The sequence below is a fragment of the Thamnophis elegans genome, chromosome 8 (assembly GCF_009769535.1).
Source record: "Thamnophis elegans isolate rThaEle1 chromosome 8, rThaEle1.pri, whole genome shotgun sequence".
In the NCBI taxonomy this organism is placed as follows: Eukaryota; Metazoa; Chordata; class Lepidosauria; order Squamata; family Colubridae; genus Thamnophis; species Thamnophis elegans.
In genome coordinates, this window is record NC_045548.1 from 56606527 (window position 1) to 56627035 (window position 20509).

Genomic DNA, 20509 nt, shown 5'->3' on the forward strand with positions numbered 1-20509 from the left:
ATAGATTACTAATAAGAAATCAAATCATACTAGGAAACAAATAAAACAATATAAATTTTAAAGACAAGCAACATGGTTATAGTCATAGGTGGGAAGAGATAGGTACTAAGGATGAGAAGAACAATAGTAATACAGTCTTAGTAAATAATTTGACAGTGTTCTGGGAATTCGTTGTTTAGCAGAGTGATGGCGTTAGGGGAAAAACTGTCCTTATGTCTAGTTGTCTTGGTGTGCAATGCTTTATAGCGTCGTTTTGAGGGTAGAAGTTGAAGCAATTTATGTCCAGGATGCGTGGGGTCTGGAGTTACTTTCACAACTCTCTTTTTGACTTGTGCATGCTTTACAATATGTATGTACTTTGCTTCTGGATTGTTCAACAACTACAGTTGCAATGCAATATCACAGTAACCCCCCCCCCCATCCTTTTTTTAATAAAAAGGAGGTGGGGTTGTTGCAAGCAATGATTCTTAAGCGTTGTGTTTTAACGTCTATTTTGTTACGTCAAATATTTGCAGAGATTTAAGTATACAGCTGCCTGATAAAAGCTCAGTAAATACCAAAGGAGTTTACAGTCTTATTCGGACTATTCTTCCGCTTGATGTTTTTTTTTTTTAAAAAGGAAGGTGGGGTAAGGAGGGGGGGAGAACTTAAGAGACTAAGACTCATCAAAGGTGACCTATAGATGACAAGAAGTGGAGCCTTTGAATTATACATATTCATCACTTTGACTGTCCTGTTTAATTGATACTTCAGATTTCATGGTTGGGAAGCAGGAAATGAGTGTTGACAGATCTAATCAAAGCCCTTTTAAAAGTGAGAGAAAAGAGCACAAGGGTAGTTAAAATGTTACTCTTATCAAACCTGGAGTCTGGGTAGCTCAGGAGGCTTAAATGAGGATGTGTGATCATTCAAACTGAAGCTTGCCCCAGGCTGCAGATTGCCAGAAATTGGGAAGGCTTAGGTTCTTTGTTAGGTTAGTTACAAAAGACCTCTCTAGGCCCCTGGATTTTGAGGTTGGTTGGTTTTATCCTTCTTGAACTGGGTCCCCTCAAGATGTGTTGAAGTTCTCTTCAGTCATGGCTTGGAATTCTAATCCTACTGCATCTGGGGAAGACTAGGTTGGAGAAGGTAGGTTTATTTATCTACCTTACTTTCCCAGTAATGATTAGAATTAGAATTCTTTATTGGCCAAATGTGCTTGGACACACAAGGAATTTGTCTTTGGTGCATATGCTCTCAGTGTGCATAAAAAGACAAGAGATACATCCATCAAGAATCATAAGTCATATGGATCAACACTTAATCATAGTCATATGGATCAGTGGAACCATAAATCTCTTTGGGAATGTGGTCCTAAGATAAGCTTTTATAGCCAAGAGTTCCTTCAAACTGCAGTTACTGGACTGCAGGCAACCCTATTCAAACACTCTTTGAGACCAAGGAGTAACAAGCACATTAATAAAAACTCAACTTCTTCACGAATGGTTCATGCATGTCAGTGCTTCAGAATATTGTTTTCAGATCCATATCCTTCTAAAACCTTTCTTGGGTTTAGAGGTTGTCCTCCGCCAAAACTGAGCCCAAAATATATGCTGCTGAGCAAGACAGTTAAGTGAATCCCCCCCCCCCAATTTTATGACCTTTATTGGCACAGTTGCTAAGTGAATCACTGCAGTTGTTAAGTTGGTAACACAGTTGTTAAGTGAATCTGGCTTTCCTGTTGACTTTGCTTGTCAGAATGTTGCAAAAGGCGATCACATGACCCCGGAACACTGCCACCGTCATAAATATGAGTCAGTTGCCCAGTGTCTGAATTTTGATCAAGAGACCATGGGGATGTTGCAAGAGTCATAACGGTCACAAGTCACTTTTCAGTGTTGTGGTAACTTCAAACGGTCACTAAATGAACTGTTATAAATCAAGGACTACCTGGCTGCACCCTCAAGTTAGCTCAAACTCTTCTGTCCATTACTATGTATTATGGCCCATTCATACACTGGATTCTGACTACCCCCGCTGCAAACAGAGAGGAATAGCTATAAATTAGGAGATATTCCACCACAGATACAAATACTACTTCTTCATCAAACATTGGGATAATATATACTGAAGAAAACTCTTCCCGGTTGTCATTTGAACTGTCTTTTAGGCCTTGTGGCACATGTAGGAGAAGAACTATCAGTAGCTTGAGCAGAGATAGCCCTACCATTCAACAGAGTGAAGTGGCCATCCCAGGCAACAAATAGAGGGGCAGATTGGACGATAGAGCTATACATGCTCTATGAATTGTCCTACATATGTTAAGCTTCCCCGTTGCTCTCAGGTGGTATGAAGGAGGTCAGTAATGGCTAACCTTTTTCTAAAGACGTGCCAAAACTGTGTGCATGTGGGCTATTGCGCATGCGCACGTCCCCACCCACCTGTGCATGTGCAAATGACCCTCCCACCTGCGCATGTGCGAGCGACCCCCCACTGCACATGTGCAAATGACCCCTGCACAGGGGGGGGGGATTTTCGCCCTCCCCAGGCTCTGGAGGCTTTCCTGAAGCCTGGGGAGGGCGAAAATAGCCTCTCCCGGCTCTCCTGAAGGCTGAAAATCAGCTGGCCGGCGGGCACATTTGCGCCAGAGCTGAGACCTGCCATGCTGGCAAATATGGCTCTGCGTACCACCTGTGGCACGTATGTCATAGGTTTGCCATCGCAGAAGTAGGTACTACTCCCACAAGTGTGGAAGAAGGGACCTTTACACATTAAATCAGCTTCTAGGATGTGAAGTATGTGAGAGGGAAAAACAGTCCATTTTGTCTCTCATCTCAGGAAGTAAAAAGCCTTCAAATAACTTTTCACTGGGCTGCCTTGGTTACATGATCAGAAGCTACAGGGAGCAAATAATGGCATTTAAGCAGAACTAATGACAGCAGAGTGCGATGTGGTCGCTAAGACCCTGAGCTTGTTGAATCCGAAAGGTCGGCAGTTTGGCGGTTCGACTCCCTAGCGCCGTGTAATGGAGTGAGCTCCCGTTACTTGTCCCAGCTTCTGCCAACCTAGCAGTTCGAAAGCTTGTAAAAATGCAAGTAGAAAAATAGGAACCACCTTTGGTGGGAAAGTAACAGCGTTCTGTGATCCTTTAGCGTTTAGTCATGCTAGCCACATGACCACGGAGACGTCTTCAGACAGTGCTGGCTCTTTGGCTCTGAAACGGAGATGAGCACCGCCCCCTAGAGTTGGGAAAGACTAGCACATATTTGCGAGGGGAACCTTTACCTTTACCTTTAACAACAGCAGAGGTGGAGGTTAGGACAAACCTGGGGCCTATGTTGTATTTGTTTTCTCTCTGTAAATCCACATGTGCCATCTAGTGGCATAGCGTGAAAATACTGATAATTTGGATAAATAAATATAGTGGAAAAGGAGGGTTAAGGAATATTTTATTTATTATTTTTATACCTTGTCTTTCTTCGAAAGAACTCCAGATGGCATAAATAGTTTCTCCACTCCTCACCTTGTCTTCATTGCAACCATGTAAGTTGTAAGTTAGTTCTTTGTGATAGGCATAAGATATTTGTTTTCTTATTCAGTTTGTTTTAAACGCTTACATTTTTTCCAGCATGTGTCCAAAGCATCCTACCCAAGATAGAAATAAACTACAATAATATAAAATGAATAATAATGGATGTGTTATAAAATATGCAGAATATGTTGCAGGAAAAAAAAGAAATGCCACAAGGAAATAATTCCAAAGAAATGAAAGAGAACAGTGATAGTCACTTTCACATGGCAAACACATATGTCATACAGTACATATCTCACACATGTGAAAACAGCTGGGGCTTTGGTTGGCCAGGCATTCCCGTCATTTTGAAATCAATGGCCATTGCTGCAGATCACCCTGGATTTATGGCAGGTCACAAAAACAAGGCCTAAAGATGAAACAGGTTAAAAGTACAATGGGTAAAATCAATTATAACCATCATTTCAAAGATCGGATAGTGTCATCTAGGATAAGATGACTAATCAACCCTGACGTTTCGGAGGCAGCTTGGGTTGTTCCTGATGGTCTGCTGAATGGTCTGATACAGGCCTCAATTGCAACCTGGAACAAGAGAATGTTGAGGTCTTAGATTGGATCCTCCCAATGCGGACTCTTTCCATTTTTGGATTCCATTAGTCCCTCTTGGTTTACAGAGGAATTGAGGGAGATAAAGCAGATGAAAAAATGCCTAGAACACTGCTGGAAGTTGACAAAATATGAACTCAACGAAACATGGAATAGAGCCACTATTAAGCCTACTTTGTGGCAGTAAGGATGATGAAACATAAGTACTTCTCCGCCTTTACTATATCTGTGTATATCTGTCCAGTAACCCTTTTTAAGGAGACTTGGGTCTTCCTCTGTAAGAGGGGGAGCCAGGGGTTCTATCTGTGGGGCTACACAGAAAATATGCAAGACAATTGTTAGACCAACATGGTCAGATTCACCATAGTTAGACTCCAGATTTAGTGTAGTGGGTATTTTCTTTGGAGATACCTAAGATGCAGTTTTACTCTTTTATCTGGTATGGGTTTGATCCTTGAGATAAGAGGTTGCCCCTCTCTCTCTTAAAGAAGAGATGGTTAGCATCTCTTCACAAAAAAGCATCCCGTCACAAAAAAAAAAAAAAAAAAAAGCTAAATCCAACTACATTACACATCATCCAGGATCCAACCTTCCCTCTTTTAGGGAACATTGTTAAGAAGATGGTCTCACAATATCTTCAAAAGATCCTGGATGAAGTGGGTTATCTAGAGTTGTGGGTCCAGGAAGACCTTTGCACAGGTTCATGTTGTGTTCCAGTTGCATTCTTTCCTGGAACAGAAGGCCTTGCTCTTAGTCATGGCTTATTTTCTGAATCTATTTTGGAGATTATTGTAATGTTGGTTACCTGGTGGCTGCCCTTGAAGAGAATTTGGAAGCTTGTGCAAAATATACACTCCAAGCAGTTCATGTTATGCCTCTGCTCTGCAAGATACATTTGCTATCAGTGTGCTTCCAGGTACAATTCAAAGTGCTAGTAGTGACCCGTAAATCCCTGTGTGGCATGGGGTTATGGTATTTGAGGGACACCCTTTCTCCAGTTTACATCTACTCATCCTATCAAATCAGGGGTGGGCTTCAAAAATTGCAGCAACAGATTCATTGCCCTGTTGCTGGGTGGGTGTGGCCATGGTGGGCATGGCCTAGCTGGCCTCCTGAACCACGGTCAGGGGACATTTTTCACTGCCCTGAGCTCTGGAGTCTTTTCTTGAGCCTCCGGGAGGGTGAAAACTGCTTCCACCATTTCCGGACTTCTGGAACCTCCAGTAGCCCCATTCCCCCATACTCCCTGAGCCTCCACGCGGGCACTGCACTTACCTGGCATGATGAACAGGACATGTGGAGACTCCTGGGAGGGGCAGGGTGGGCGGGGCCAGCCAGGAGTGGGATTTGGGGGTTCACTGAACCATACAGAATCTTCGCTAGTGGATCGCCTGAACCCATGCGAACCCCGAGCAGCCCACCCGTGTATCAAATCCAGCAGCACAGACATGTTACAGATCCTGTTTGCTAACTAATGTCACCTGAAGGATCTGGAAAAAGAAAATTTTCTGCCATGGTGCCTGCTGTTTGGAACACCATTCTCACAGAACTTAGATTGCCCCCTGCCCTTCTAGTCTTTAGAAAGCATCTGAAGGCATAGATGTGCCACCATGCTTGGGTGTGTGTGTCTCAGAATAGTAATGAACCTCAATACTTACACTGAATAGAATGTCTGGCTTTTATTCACTTGCTGATGGTCTTTATGTTTATTGTTTAATTGAATTTTAATGGTGGTTGTAGTATGCTTGTGTGTTTGTTACATTTATTTATATTTTTAGTGCTCTTGCTGTTGTTTTTGTGGTAAGCCACCACTCAGAGTTACATAGGTGCAGAGGTGGTATTCAGCCAATTCTGACAGGTTCCGGAGAACCGGTAGCGGAAATTTTGAGTAATTTGGAGAACCGGCAAATAGGCTGACCCCGCTGGCTCCCAGCTGATCTTCTTTTGTTGCCCTGAACAGGAGAACAGAGCTGGAAAGTAGGTTAGTGGGGTGGGCAGGGAATGGGGATTTTGCAGTAACCTTCCCCCAGGAGTGGGCAGGGAATGGGGATTTTTGCAGTATCCTTACCGTGCCACGCTCACAAAGCCACGCCCACAAATCCACACCATGCCCACAAAGCCACACCTACAGAACCGGTAGTAAAAAAATTGAATCCCACCACTGCATAGGTGGGACAGGTGGCTTATACAATTAAATAAATTAGACAACATCAGTGCCAACAGATCCTGTAGAATAAAAAGAAGTCAGAGTGAGTTGTCATTGATCCAGCCAATAGGAGGCAGCTATCACAGAGGAATAGCCTTTGGGGGGGGGGGGGGCTCTTCCAACTTCATCTATTGCAGATCAGAGGTGTGGGCAACCAATGCAGCGCCTACAGAATACGCATTATTTGACAATAATGACTTTCACCTATGAGGACAGGGGCCACCACGATTGGCTTTGAATGCAGTTTTCAGGTCATTTTTACAGGTATCTCCAGATACTTTGAATATATATTTTTAATGTAATCCATTTCTAAAAGGACTGCCATAAATTCACGCTGTATTTGCAAAACAGAAGCTGTTCTGTGTCTAAATTTGCAATGCAGTTGACTCACATTAAGGCTTGACAGTCCAGGGCAGAGATTTGTTTCCGTTCAGTGTTAATTCAATTGCTCTTAAAACCCTTTCACCTCCTGGAGAATAGCTAGCTATTCCTTATTACCATAAAATTGTACTTTACAAAAAAAAGGCCTTAAATAGCACTAGGCAGGTTGTCAAGGAAACTCAGCTCTGACACCAAGCAAATTTAAGATTAATTTATTGTAGGCAGAAGCTGCTATCAACTACTGAAGTGGAGGAGTTTGTGTCATAAATCATGGTCTTTTAAAATACTATGTATGTACTGCTCCTACAACTATTGCATCATTTTATCTTGGTTCTATTTCCTTGCTGTCCCAGAGAGACTCGAGAAATTGAACTATAGAAATCAAAAGTAGTCTTGCTGACATCAGGGTGATAGAACATGTCCATCTGGCCTCTGCAGTAAAAACTTTCCAAAGTTAACATTTGACTTAGACTCTGATAAGATATTACTTATCCATCTTCAATAAGCTATTACCTTATACATATACATATACATATACATATACGTATACGTATACGTATACGTATACGTATACATATACATATACATATACATATACATATACATATACATATACATATACATATACATATACATATACATATACATATATATGTTGTATTTTTTTGCTGATAAATAAAGAAAGGGAGACTAGTATAGATCTATTTCAAGCTATTTAGCTCTCATCAGCTAGCCAAGAGCTAAATAGCTTGAAATAGATCTATACTAGTCTCCCTTTATTTATTTATCAGCAAAAAAATACAACACAAATGTACAAAAGGCAACAGTAAAAATATTGGGTTTCTGTTGTGATGGACTCTTGTGACGAGCCGATTGACAGATATGGAAGCAGTTAGCTTCCTCCCATAATTGGGGCATACCAGGGGTTGTGACACTAAATACATACATACATACATACATACATACATACATACATACATACATACATACATACAATCAACAAATGCATATACACAGGCACCAATCAGTCAGTTTGTCTGCCTGTCAGTCTATCTATATCTCTATTTATCCATCCATCCATCCACCCACCCACCTACCCATCCTCTCATCCATCCATCCATCCATCCATCCATCCATCCATCCATCCATCCATCCATCATCTATCTTTACCTAAAATATCTGTATCTATCCATCTTTTTGTCTTTTCAACTTTTATAGGACTTACCACAGCTGTTGATCATGCTACTGAAAATTCCAGAAATTGTGGTCCTAAGACATTAGATTAGCATTTTACCACAGTAGGAAAGACTTAAGCCATAGGATCTACAAAGTTGGCCAATCTATGGTCCAGTTGCTATATCTGGGAGGAGAACCTCAAAGCATCTCATTCTTATGAGATACTTTGTCTTAGTTTTGAGGTAATCAGCCCTTGGAATAGAGGAGTTCTCTCTAAAATAGGATATATGATGCCCTTATATCAGCCCCTTTCCAGATAAATTGGATTTTAGCACACTTAATGTATATTCCCACTTCTATGCATTAAAAAGAAAGCAAAGAAGGAAGGCAAAAACGCCGTACTGTGAACAGTATGTGTGCATACATTTTTGCAAAAAATATATTCAATATTACCATGCCAGGGTCTGGAATGATTTAAGAAAATATTCAGATGACTAACCAAGCTTGTGAAATATTAACATTAAAAGTTTAGCCATTTCAAACACAGCATGGCGTTGTGTACCCTGCAACCCCCTGCCTTGGCATCATAAATTTCTAAAGCCTTCCCATGGCTTCCCATTGGTTTATAAATCCCCCTTCCCCATCTCATGCTAAGGGGGAATAAAATGCTATGGGGAAGGTAGCTTGTTAATTCACCAGCTTGGCACCAAGTTAAATAGCACAGCAAAATTCTAGGCAGTGGGATGCAAACCAGAATCCTATAGCCATTTAATAGAGATTCTGGTCTCAAGCAGTGAGAACAGCATGATACAATGAAGAGCATCTAAGATTTTCAGTATTATTACTGTTCGTGGTGATGAACAAAAGGGTAGTTTGACTCCACTGTGTTAGCAATGGATAAATGACTGACCCTGCTTTGCCTTTGGGTGACTTCCCAAGTATGATTTTTGTGACAGCAGTGAGGAAGTTGAGGCAGGGCTGAAACCCAAGAATCATATGCCTTGTGCTTACTTTCATGCCTGTGAAAAAACCTCTCTGCAAGAGGGAGGGACAGAGAGAGAGAGAGAGAGAGAGAGCGGGAGGGAGAGGGAGAGGGAGAGGAGGAGGTGGAGGGAAGGAAGGAAGGACAGAAGGAAGCAAGGAAGGAAGACAGGCAGGCAAGCAAACAGATAGACAGACACAATTTTAACTTTGGTCAATAGCTTCCTTCTCAGTTGTTTACCCTCAAAGGAGTAAAGAACTCTGTTGAGAAGATATTTCAATTGCTGATATTAATTATGAAACCTACTAAATCTTACCAATTTTATTTTCTGAATCAGAGAACCCAAGCTATTCCTTTGAGTTAAAAGAGATCATTTTAAGCATATTTCTTAAAATAATTTTATTTGGGGAGGTGGGGGGCTTTAAGTCATAGACCAAGGTCAGCCAGCTAGTTTTGTTCCTAAAATAACTCTAGGACTCACCTGGTTTCTAACCTGGTGCCTTAACCAGAATATCAAACAGGCTCTCTTTGGTTATTTTAGTTGCTCTAAAGGGAACATGACATTAATGGCTTATGGCATCCATTCACAATCTGACCTTTCCAAACACTAATCAACATGGTTGGAGAAGTTGCAATCCAATACAATGAGCAAGTCTGATATTAGGAATGAAGTACTAATGGATTATACTGGCTGTTCATTTATTATTTGATTTATAGGCTGCTCCGTTTAATCACAACTCAAAAGTGGTGGTAGTTTGACCTAAGGAATGAGAACATGATTGTATAGCACTTAACACTTAGACTTATATACCGCTTCATAGTGCTTTTACAGCCCTCTCTAAGCAATTTATAGAGTCAGCATATTGACCCCAACAATCTGAGTCCCCATTTTACCCACCGTGGAAGTTGGAAGGATGGAAGGCTGAGTCAACCTTGAACCTAGTGAGATTAGAACTGCCAAATTGCAGTCAGCCAGCAGTCAACAGAAGTAGCCTGCAGTACTGCCTCCTAACCACTGTGCCACCTCGGCTCTTATGTGTATATATTAATTGTTTCATTATTTTCTTTATTTATCAAATGTATTTTCTATTTGCTTGTCATATTTGAAAAATAATTTTGGAATGGCAATTTTTTAAAGGAAAGGTATTGCTCCTTTGGGCTCAGTTCAACTTCCAGGTGACTGTACCAAAACAGTTTGCCATTGCTTCTTTTAGGATTATTGTCGGTGGTGGTTGAGCTGGTTTTTCAGTCCAGGTTGCAACCTTAGAATTTCTAGGAAATGGCTCTTATGCCAATATAACCAAGTTTGACCGCTTCGTCTTCTGATCCCAGACAAGGATAGGAAGACGCTGCCTCACCCCTAGACCAAAACAGGCATACAAGATTGAAAAGTAAAAGCATACAATAAGGCCAGCTCAAATTACAAGTCAAAAGCACCACAACAAGACACTTTCCTATAAGCTATATTTGCTCATTCTGGGTTTCCCCTCACCCACCCCCTCCATCTAAGAATGTCTGCATCTGGCCCCATAGGATTAATTTTTTTTTCAAGTGGAGATTTTGAGATACCACAGATACCAAACATGTTACACTATGGTATAATTTAGAAGCTTCCACAGAGGTGCTCTGCTTGCTAATATGTGCACAGTGGTAATGAGTTCCTTAATGCAGTATATTTAATATTGTAGAGCAGTGATTCCAATTTGCTTTAAAGCCAACTACATCAGCAAAGCTAGATTTTGAAATCCCACAGAACACATCTGTATCTTTTAAATGTCTGCTTCAGTGGTGGGTTCCTACTGGTTTGGATCAGTTCGGCCGAACCGGTAGTGGTTTGGCAGCCTGGGTCACTGGAACCGACAACAACCCAAGCTTGACATGCCCCTGAACTGCCATCTTGTTTTTTGCTTCTGCGCATGTGCAGAACAATTGTAATTGCACTGGGCATGCATGTGCAGTGCTCATCAAGCACGCACGAAGCACCTGTGAGTGAACCAACAGCAGTGACTGCTGGAATCCACTCCTGGTCTGCTTGCAAATGTGATTACAGTTTCTGTATTATGGCTTTGTTCATTCTGATAACTGGTATTCATTAGTCTTCTGTCTCTGCAATCAAAAGTGGGACCAATATGTGTGTGTATCTGTGTTGGAATTGGAATAAAATGAAATTCAATGGTGAAAAGAATAAGGTTCTACATTTAGGCAAGAAAAACAAAATGCACAGGTACAGTATAGGTGGTACCTTGCTCAATAGTAGTAACTGTGAGAGGGATCTTGGAGTCCTAGTGGACAAGCATTTAAATATGAGCCAGCAGTGTGCAGCAGCTGCCAAAAAAGCCAACACAGTTCTAGGCTACATAAACAGAGGGATAGAATCAAGATCACGTGAAGTGTTAATACCACTTTATAATGCCTTGATAAGGCCACACTTGGAATACTGCATTCAGTTTTGGTCACCACAATGTAGAAAAGATGTGGAGACTCTAGAAAGAGTGCAGAGAAGAGCAAGAAAGATGGTTAGGGGACTGGAGACTAAAACATATGAGGAACGGTTGCAGGAACTGGGTATGTCTAGTTTAATAGAAAGAAGGACTAGGGGAGACATGATAACAGTGTTCCAATATCTCAGGGGTTGCCACAAAGAAGAGGGAGTCAAACTATTATCCAGGGCACCTGAGGGCAGAACAAGAAGCAATGGGTGGAAACTAATCAAGGAGAGAAGCAACTTAGAACTGAGGAGAAATGTCCTGATAGTTAGAACAATTAATCAGTGGAACAGTTTGCCTCCAGAAGTTGTGAGACATGTTGGATAGCCATTTGTCTGAAACGGTATAGGTTTCCTGCCTAGGCAGCAGGTTGAACTAGAAGACCTCCAAGGTCCCTTCCAACTCTGCTATTGTATTGTATTGTATTGTATTATAATTAAGGACTGGATGACAAATCTCGAAGTACAGTAAATGCTGTGTAATATTGTGATAAGAATGGAGTCTCTGCAAATTTACATCCTCTCCTGTTGTCTCGTGATAATTGGTTTTATTTCATTATTTGTGAACTGCCCAGAACCATTTGGAGTATCCAACATTAGATTAGGGAGACCTTGGTATGATTCATCAAGATGATTTTTTTGCTTTTTATCGAGAACATCACTGTCTTTTCATTCTCATCTCAAATAAGTATTTATTGTCAAGGAGCCTTATTAATGTTGTTCTTTAGAAGTAGCAAAGTTAAAAGCACTGCCTCTCTCTTTAACTATCTTTGGGTAGGAAGGGGTGGGAAATAGTAATTAGCCTGATATCTACTGGGCTTCCAAAGTTGAGAATGGGTTTGGAAACGGATGCCACCATTTTCGTGCTACATCTTAAGCAGGATGTTGCTACCCACATATCACAGTCAAAGTACAAATAAAATAATCTGAACAAACCAGTGCCTCAAAAATTCCTACAACTTAGCTATAACACATATATAGCCTCATTTCAATATTTCTTCGTTCTATTTGGCTACTTGTTTGTTTTACAGTATTTATAACCTTCTCCAATCCCAAAGGACCCTGGCAGTACACCCATATCAACACAAACAGTGCTGATGATCTTACCTAGTTTGGATAATGTAACGTTTGCATGAAAACAATCAAGGTCCAAGAGCACCAAATACCTCTCATTTCAACCCTGAGCTATAAATATTCTCTTATATCACAAACAGGAGTGCTTGAGGGTGCGGCTAAAAGTCAACATGATGGCCATGCAAACATAATGAAAGCTTTGGCTATTTTTTTATGTGCTTTGTATGTATAATGTACATAAAAGGGATGTGGTGGCTCAGTAGCTAAGATGCTGAGCTTGTCGATCAGAAAGGCTGGTGGTTCGGCGGTTCGAATTCCTAGTGCTGTGTAACGGAGTGAGCTCCCGTTACTTGTCCCAGTTTCTTGCAACCTAACAGTTCGAGAGCATGTAAAAATGCAAGTAGAAAAAATAGGATCCACCTTTGGTGGGAAGGTAACAGCATTCTGTGCTCTTTCAGCATTTAGTCATGCCAGCCACATGACCATGGAGACATCTTTGGACAGCGCTGGCTCCTCGGCTTTGAAATGGAGATGAGCACCGCCCCCTAGAATTGGGAATGACTAGCACATATGTGCAAAGGGAACCTTTACCTTTATATGTAACATGCATAAAGTGTAAGCTTTGCTTTCATGTTGAATTTTTTTTTTAAAACCATATTCTGTGAACACCTCGGAACACAAAGAAAACCAGAAATACCATAATAAATTGGTAATCAGAACAATGTTCAACCCCCAAAATAATCACAACTAGTAAGAATAAGCCCACGTGGTGACAAATGCCTTCTCTACACCAGGGGTCTCCAACCTTGGCAACTTTAAGACTGGTGGACTTCAACTCCCAGAGTTCCTCAGCCAGCAACTCTGGGAGTTGACATCCACAAGTCTTAAAGTTGCCAAGGTTGGAGACCCCTTCTCTACACATCAGCCACTTACAAGTCTGTGCTTCTTGATACAGGGAGCCGAAAGGAAAATCCGGGATGAAGAAAGAAAGCAAAACAGAAAGAAATCGAAAGGCCAAGTTTCTCAGGCAACTTGCCCTAATGGTGAGGATGCAAACTTTTTTCTCTTGGTCAGTACAGTGCTCCCTCTGGTGTTAATAATGTCTTCCCAGTCAGTAACTTCCTCTTCCATTTTCCCTGAACAGCAGAAGGGAAGATGACTCCTGTGCCTCTCCAAAAGAAGAATGACATCACCTATTTCAAAACTATGGCTGACCTGGAGTCCCAGCCTGTTCTTTTCATACCAGATGTTCATTTTGGCAATCTCCAAAGAGCTGGGCAGGTAAGAAATCAGGCAATGTGAAGATCTATCCTGCCTTGCAACCGTTTGGTCCCTCCTCTATTTCTCGGAAATAAATGAGCATGATCCATTCTGTGTAAATAACTTTTGGGAGTCCACCAGTGGTGGGTCCCATTCCAACCAGTATGGTTGGAACAGGCCTGGTGGCGTCCACATGGATGTGTGCAGCACGCACATGCGTCTTAGCACCTCCACGAGCCGCTGTGACGCTCCAGCTGTTCAGTGGAGTATCGCACAGGCGCTACACGCACCATGCGCAGAAGCACTGAAGACTTAAAAGACTGGTAAGGCGCTTGGGCGGGCAGGTGGGCCCTCCGGAGCACCGTACCGGAACGGTATGCAGCCCACCACTGGAGTCCACTAACATAAAGATGAAGCTGCCTTCTTCCAGATCAGATTATAGCAATAGCAGTAGCAGTTAGGCTTCATAGGGCTTTCAGCCCTCTCTAAGCGGTTTATAGAGTCAGCATATTGCCCCCAACAACAATCCGGGTCCTCATTTTACCCACCTCGGAAGGATGGAAGGCTGAGTCAACCCTGAGCCGGTGAGATTTGAACAGCCGAACTGCAGAACTGCAGTCAGCTGAAGTAGCCTGCAGTGTTGCATTTAACCACTGCGCCACCTCGCAGATTATTTCACCAACTAAGCCAGTAGAACTACTAGGAAATGGTGGTGGCAATTGTTGTGGCGGCTAGTGGAGCTGGCAGCAGAGTCGGACAGTGAAGAGGTTGGGGAGGAACATGGCCAGTCCTGGGGGCTGAGAAAAGCTCAGACGAGGGCTCTGCGTTGGGGGCAGAGAGGGAGCTAGATAGCAGTAAGGCAGAGGAACAGCTGGAGCCTGTTCCCAGTGTGCGCATGTGCAAAGCTGTTAGAAGACAAGAACAACTAAGAAAGTAGGGATGACTTGGGAGTAAAGCCACACCTTGGAGATGATTGGTCCCTCCCATAGGAAGCAAAAGAGGAGCAAATGGGGTGTGGGCTTTTGTAGGAAACAATTCATTCCTTCGGTCGTTTCAAGATTGGAAAGTTCTGTTTGTGACTATAAGAGACGGTGCCAAGTGTTGCCTTGCCCTGCATTTGGAAACTAGTTATCTGGCAGCTCTCCAGACGAGATAAGGTTCTTGTTGATAAACATTCCTCTGAAAGACTGTTTGCTAAGCCTTGGAAACTGTGAATGAAAGGAATTCACAGTCGTGTAAATAAAAGAGTTTTTGCTGGGACCAAGACTCTGCTTCATGCTTTTTAAGGAAGCCTAGGTCAGAATAGCAATCTTGAATCTGCAAGGGCTCATTCATGTCATTGTTTCATCTGGTTGCCAAAGATTGAACAGAGAACTTTCTGTATGCCACTCACATCCTCTGTCTTTGAGGTGTGGATCACAACTGAAATTAAATCTACTGAACAGAGCTAAGAGTTGAGCTATCAAAATCCAGCTCTTTTGCTCAGCCTAACCAAATTTAAAACAGAAAGGGCAAAAGTTAAATGTATCTTTTAATCTACTATTATTTAATAGGTATGAACAGAGTTACTGTCAGCTAAAAAGTATTTTCCAAGATTGAAGAAGGAAAGCTGAGATGTTAAGGTTCCTTTGATCATGTCTCTCTTTTTATGAAGAAATTCAAGGGGAAACTGTTGCAAACTCTTCTCAACGGAATTAGCAGAAATTACCAATTTTAGTGCATCCTTTGTTCTTCAGGTCCTCCAAGCCCAAATGTGACCCCTGTCCCAGAAAAAGCTGTGTCTTCCTCCTCATATTAAAATGTCAAATTGCCTAGCATCAAGTCAAATATGGCTGGAAAGTATTCTTTTCAAGCAGGGATGGACTTCAAAAATTTCAGCAATGGGTTCTCTGCTTGGTTGCTGGGTGGGCATGGCCATGCAGGGCGTGGCTGTAGTTGGCCTCCTGCACCAAGACGGGGGGGCATCTTCACCTTCCCCAGGCTCCAGAGACTTTCTTCGAGCCTCTGGGAGGGCAAAATCTCTCTCTCCCGGGATCCCGAGGCCTTCCGGGAGGCCCGTTTTTCCCCTCCCTGAGCCTCATGAAGGCCCTGCATTTACCTTGCATCCAAAATGGGCTGCGTGGAGACTCCTGGGAGGGGCATGGTGGGATGGCAGGGGCAGGGCGTGGTGCTCAGGGCCAACCAGGGCTGGGATTTGGAGGTTCTCTGAACTGGCCATAACGTTAGCTACGGGTTTCCTTAACCCGGGCAAACCCGTAGCAGCATACCCCTGTTTTAAGCCATTTTTTTCATATTAAAGCACAGCCACATCTTCTCCCCAGATTTAAAGGGTGTTGACTCTTCCAGGATGGAAGGAAATACAGAGCAAAAGAGAAGAATTCCATCCTATCCATATTTTTCAGAGCAGTTTACACCTTTGGCAGACAAACCAACTGTGTTTACCTGACTTTGTTTAATTCAAACAAGCAACAGAGAATGGAAGAATTCTAAACTTTGAACAGACATGACCTGTCAGAGACTTTTTTTTTCTCACAAATCCTCTAAAAATGAATGGGGCATTGCCAAAACTGAACAAAATAAGCAACTGATTTATGTGAAAAAGAGCAAGGGCATGGCTTGGCCTCTTGCTTGATTTCCTGGACACACCCTAACTATAAATCTGTTTGTTGTTCTTTTTTGCAGGTTTATTATAACAACGATGATGAACGAGAAGGGTATGAGCTTTACAATACATTTTGTAACTTAGAACCCAACCCCCTTACACAAAATATTAATATAAACGTGAAAATTCTCATGCAGATCGAAGCTCTTCCCCTCCCCCCCAACAGTGCTGTTTCTTTTGTTGTAGAATTTTTATTGCTTCTGATAGAAATTATCTGATATTTAGTATCATAATCTGCACCTCCTGAAATATAATTTTGGCTTAGGTATGCTTCAAAAAGATGTCCACACCAGGACATCTGAAGCAAGGCAAAGCGAATTCCGGATTATAGAAGACTTAATACATTTTTGTTTAACAACTTGAATAATGCACCTTAATATAGTTCAGCTTAATATAGTTCAGCTTGCCAATTTTGAAATATTTTGTGAAAATAATCATTGGTAAATCATCTGGAGTTCAGTGATTGTTGGAATTTCCTCTTCACTCCGCTTACCTTCCTGTGATCTGCCTGCCTGCCTTGTTGACCTTTAGAGTAGAAATTGCTTCATATCTATGAATAACACTGAAACAGATCCCCACAATTAAACAATGTGATCTGCAAGGACTTGGATGTATAGCTCTTCCGTCATAGAGCCTGCTTTCTGGAGCAGGATCCCCTCCAGAAATCCATATAGTCAGGGCTGTTGAACTCCTGGCCCATGGGCTGGATGAGTGATGTGCTGGCCACGCCCCCATGCCCAGTTTAGAGAAGGGGGAAAGTTTCAATACGTCACATGATGCCGCCGTGACGATGTGAGTTTGAAAACCCTCTGTAGGTCAATCTTTATTGTTATGTATAATTTTTCCCCCTGATATCTATTATCTGCTTTTGAATTATTAGTGTTTCTTAATTTTGAAGCACAAGCTGCTCAGAGACATTTGAAATCAGAAAGCCTCTAAATTATATCAAATAAATAAATGGAAGCTTAGTTCCCCAGAGCTTCAGTTTTGGTAATATATATAAGCATAAAACTGGTTTATAGTCTTAACTTTTTTTGTGCCTAGTATCTTACGTAACATCTCAAGCTGTTAGTTTAGATAATACATCAGTTTTATGCCCATGGAATTAACAGTACCTTGTTCTTAGAACAGGCCTATCAAAAGTGCCAGCATTTCCTTTAAAATTATGATTTCATCGTTTCACTAAACAGGCTGATCTTGACTTTTTTTGTAAACGATGAATTGATTTATGTTTATTATGTTTTAATATGGTCTGGGTGAAATTATAACATGATGTTTGATGGAAATAATTAGCAATTATATTATATTATTGCAATTTGGAGAGAAAGCCAAAGGATACATGTCAGAATTAATGCTACCTTTTGAATGTTTTAAACAGAGAGCAAATATAGTAAAACCAGCTTGCCTGATGGCTGCTGTCAAGGAATAAAGATAATTAAAACGGCAGCATAGAGAACAGACCCATAGTACTTACTGCAGCTTTTGCATTGATATCTATCAATATGCATTCCACAGCAAGAAGGATTTAAATCCTATCAAATAAAGTTACATCAGATTCAGTTAGTGTGAAGGTGCTGATTTTTTCATTTTAAAAAAAGTATGCTTTGTGGAGACTCCATTGGATGGATATTCTATCTTTAGTTAATTTTGATCAGCAATCATTCCCTGAACAAGAAGGATTATTGTCAAATGCAAAAGACGAGGATCACCTGTGAAGTTCCAATTAAACTGATTTATTGTTCATGCTTATTGGCCATCTACTAAACAAAAAGCACTAATTTTATGCTAGATTCAAGTGATTTTGTACTTAGTCTGTTGGTAACTACACAAGGATTCTAGGCTGATTCCTCTTTTGACTCTGCCTGCAGGCTCTGCTATTCCTTGTCCTACAATTATTGTATCTTGATTAATTTACAAATCTGTTTCCTTTTGTTTTTCTATTCAGTGGCAGTATTCTAGCTAAACGGATATTCCGCACAGTTGAAGAGGACCTTGTTCCACCACCATTGAAACAAATAAAAGAAGAAGGAACAAAAAAAGGTATTTATTTGTTCTTAGTCTTAAATTTGTCTTTGTCTTATATTCCTTGCAGCAATTGATGATCAACTACGTGTAAAATACACAGCACTTTCCCAACTGGATGCCTCCAAGATGTAGTGAGTAGTTGTTCCTCAGAAGATGCAAATGATAGCCCAATACATTTGGCGGCTTTTGAAAGTTTGGTTAGCGGTTGGGACATAGTTGAGAAATAACCAGGCTCAAAACCTCAAAACCAGGGTATATCACGAAATCACATAAATACATGTTATAAGTAAATTACATGTAGCCCAGTGGTGGGTTCCTACCACTTCAGACCAGTTTGGCCGAAACCGTAGTAGTTTGGCGGCCTGGGTTGCTGGAACCGGCAGCGATCCAGGCCTGCCACGCCCCTGAACTCGTTCTCCCGGCAGCACCTATGGCGCCGCCATATTGTTTTTCGCAAAAATTGAGGCATTTTCCTCTTCTCCCATCCTCCAGAAGCATTTTGCAGGCTTCACAAGGGCTGGAGGAAGGGAAAAAATACACCCATTTTGGGGAGTGTTTTTACCTTCTCCCAGCCCTGCTGAAGCCTGCATAGTGTTCCTGGGGCCTGGGGAGGACAAAAACTTGTTTTTCTTACTGGGTAGTTTGCAGTCGCTCCCTTAGCTCGAGCAAGACTGGAGCCCCCCTGTCAAAACTTTTCACCACCGTTTCAGTGGGCACAGCTTGGTGACAGGGCCATGTGACTGAGTGTGCGCGAGTGACGTCAAGTTGGCCATGCCCACTCAGTCATATGCCCCCCATCTAGCCACTCCCACTGAACCAATAGTAAAAAAATTTGAAACCTACCCCTGGGGTAGTCCAGACTTGCAACCACAACTGGGCCCAAAATTTCTGTTGCTAAGTGAGACATTTCTTAAGTGAGTTTTGTACCATTTTACAACCTTTCTTGCCATAGTTGTTAGGTGAATCTCTGTACCAGTGGTGGGTTCCGGATCCCATTGCAACCGGTATGGTGCAACTGGGCCCGACGTCCACCACAGGAATGTGCGACGTGCACGCATGCATACTTACCATCTGTGATGCTCCACAACGCTCCAGCTGCTTGGTGGAGCATCGCACAGGTGCCGTACACTCCCTGCATGTGCGCGTAAGCCCTGAAGAGCTCAAATACAGTAAGGATGGCGGGCGGGCCCTCCGGAGCACTGTACCGGAACGGTACCCGGTGCTCCTGGCAGGCACCGGTACGCCCGTACCGGGGCGTACTGGTCGTAACCCACCACTGCTCTGCACCTGTTAAATTAGTAACATGGTTGTGAGGTGAATTTGGCTTCTGCATCGACTTTGCTTGCAAAAAGTGACCCAGGGACAACCATCATAAATGAATCAGTTCCAAGTGTCTGGAGTTTGATCACATGGGGATGCTGTAACGGTTATACATGTGAAAAACTGTCATGTCACTTTTAGTGCTGCTGTAACGTCGAACAGTCACTAAATGAACTGTCGTAAGTTGAAAACTACCTGTACTTAATTTGAAAATTCACTCTATCAGATTTGAGTATTTGCATTATAAGTTAATAAAATTTTTAGTTATTGGTAAATTTGATATCAATGATGGCAAGTCATCCAATTCTTTAGAGAACTTCAAGAACTCAATTCTATAGAGAACTCCAGTGTGACTACCATGAATTGATTTGGAAGTACTAAAAGTTTTAAGAAATGCTGCTATTCATAACAAAATTTCTTGGAAGGGGAAAAAGGACACCCTTTCCAAATCAGCTAATATCCCTCTTGCCCCATGACATACTTATTTTCTGTGATAGTTTTATTTTTAATAGAAGTGTCTGGCTTTTTTCAATTGTCAGTTGGGGGAAAGAAAGAACTTGCCGTCCAAGGGAAATGATTCATTTGTGGGACTGTTAAACGTCTTCTCCAAAGTTTGATTCTTTATTTTTTTAGTTCTGCTGTATGTGAGGAAAGAAGCAGATGAAGTGTTTGATGCTTTGATGTTAAAATCACCCACAGTAAAAGGGCTTATGGATGCAGTAAGTATTTATCACCTCATCTCACATTTTATGGTATTAAAGCAACAATCATTGATTTCATTTCTGGGGTAATTGCAGGAAAAGAAATAATAAATACTTAAA

General features: G+C 41.8%; 1 protein-coding gene across 1 annotated transcript in view; it reads left to right on the forward strand.

Annotated features, from left to right (window-relative positions):
- Window positions 1-20509, forward strand: part of GRHL2 (grainyhead like transcription factor 2) — an 86835-nt gene that overhangs the window by 54031 nt on the left and 12295 nt on the right. The window contains exons 10-14 of the mRNA XM_032222286.1: window positions 13377-13464; window positions 13566-13702; window positions 16364-16395; window positions 18289-18383; window positions 20322-20407. Of these exons, the coding sequence (XP_032078177.1) occupies window positions 13377-13464; window positions 13566-13702; window positions 16364-16395; window positions 18289-18383; window positions 20322-20407 (438 nt within the window). The remainder of the gene's footprint in view (window positions 1-13376; window positions 13465-13565; window positions 13703-16363; window positions 16396-18288; window positions 18384-20321; window positions 20408-20509) is intronic.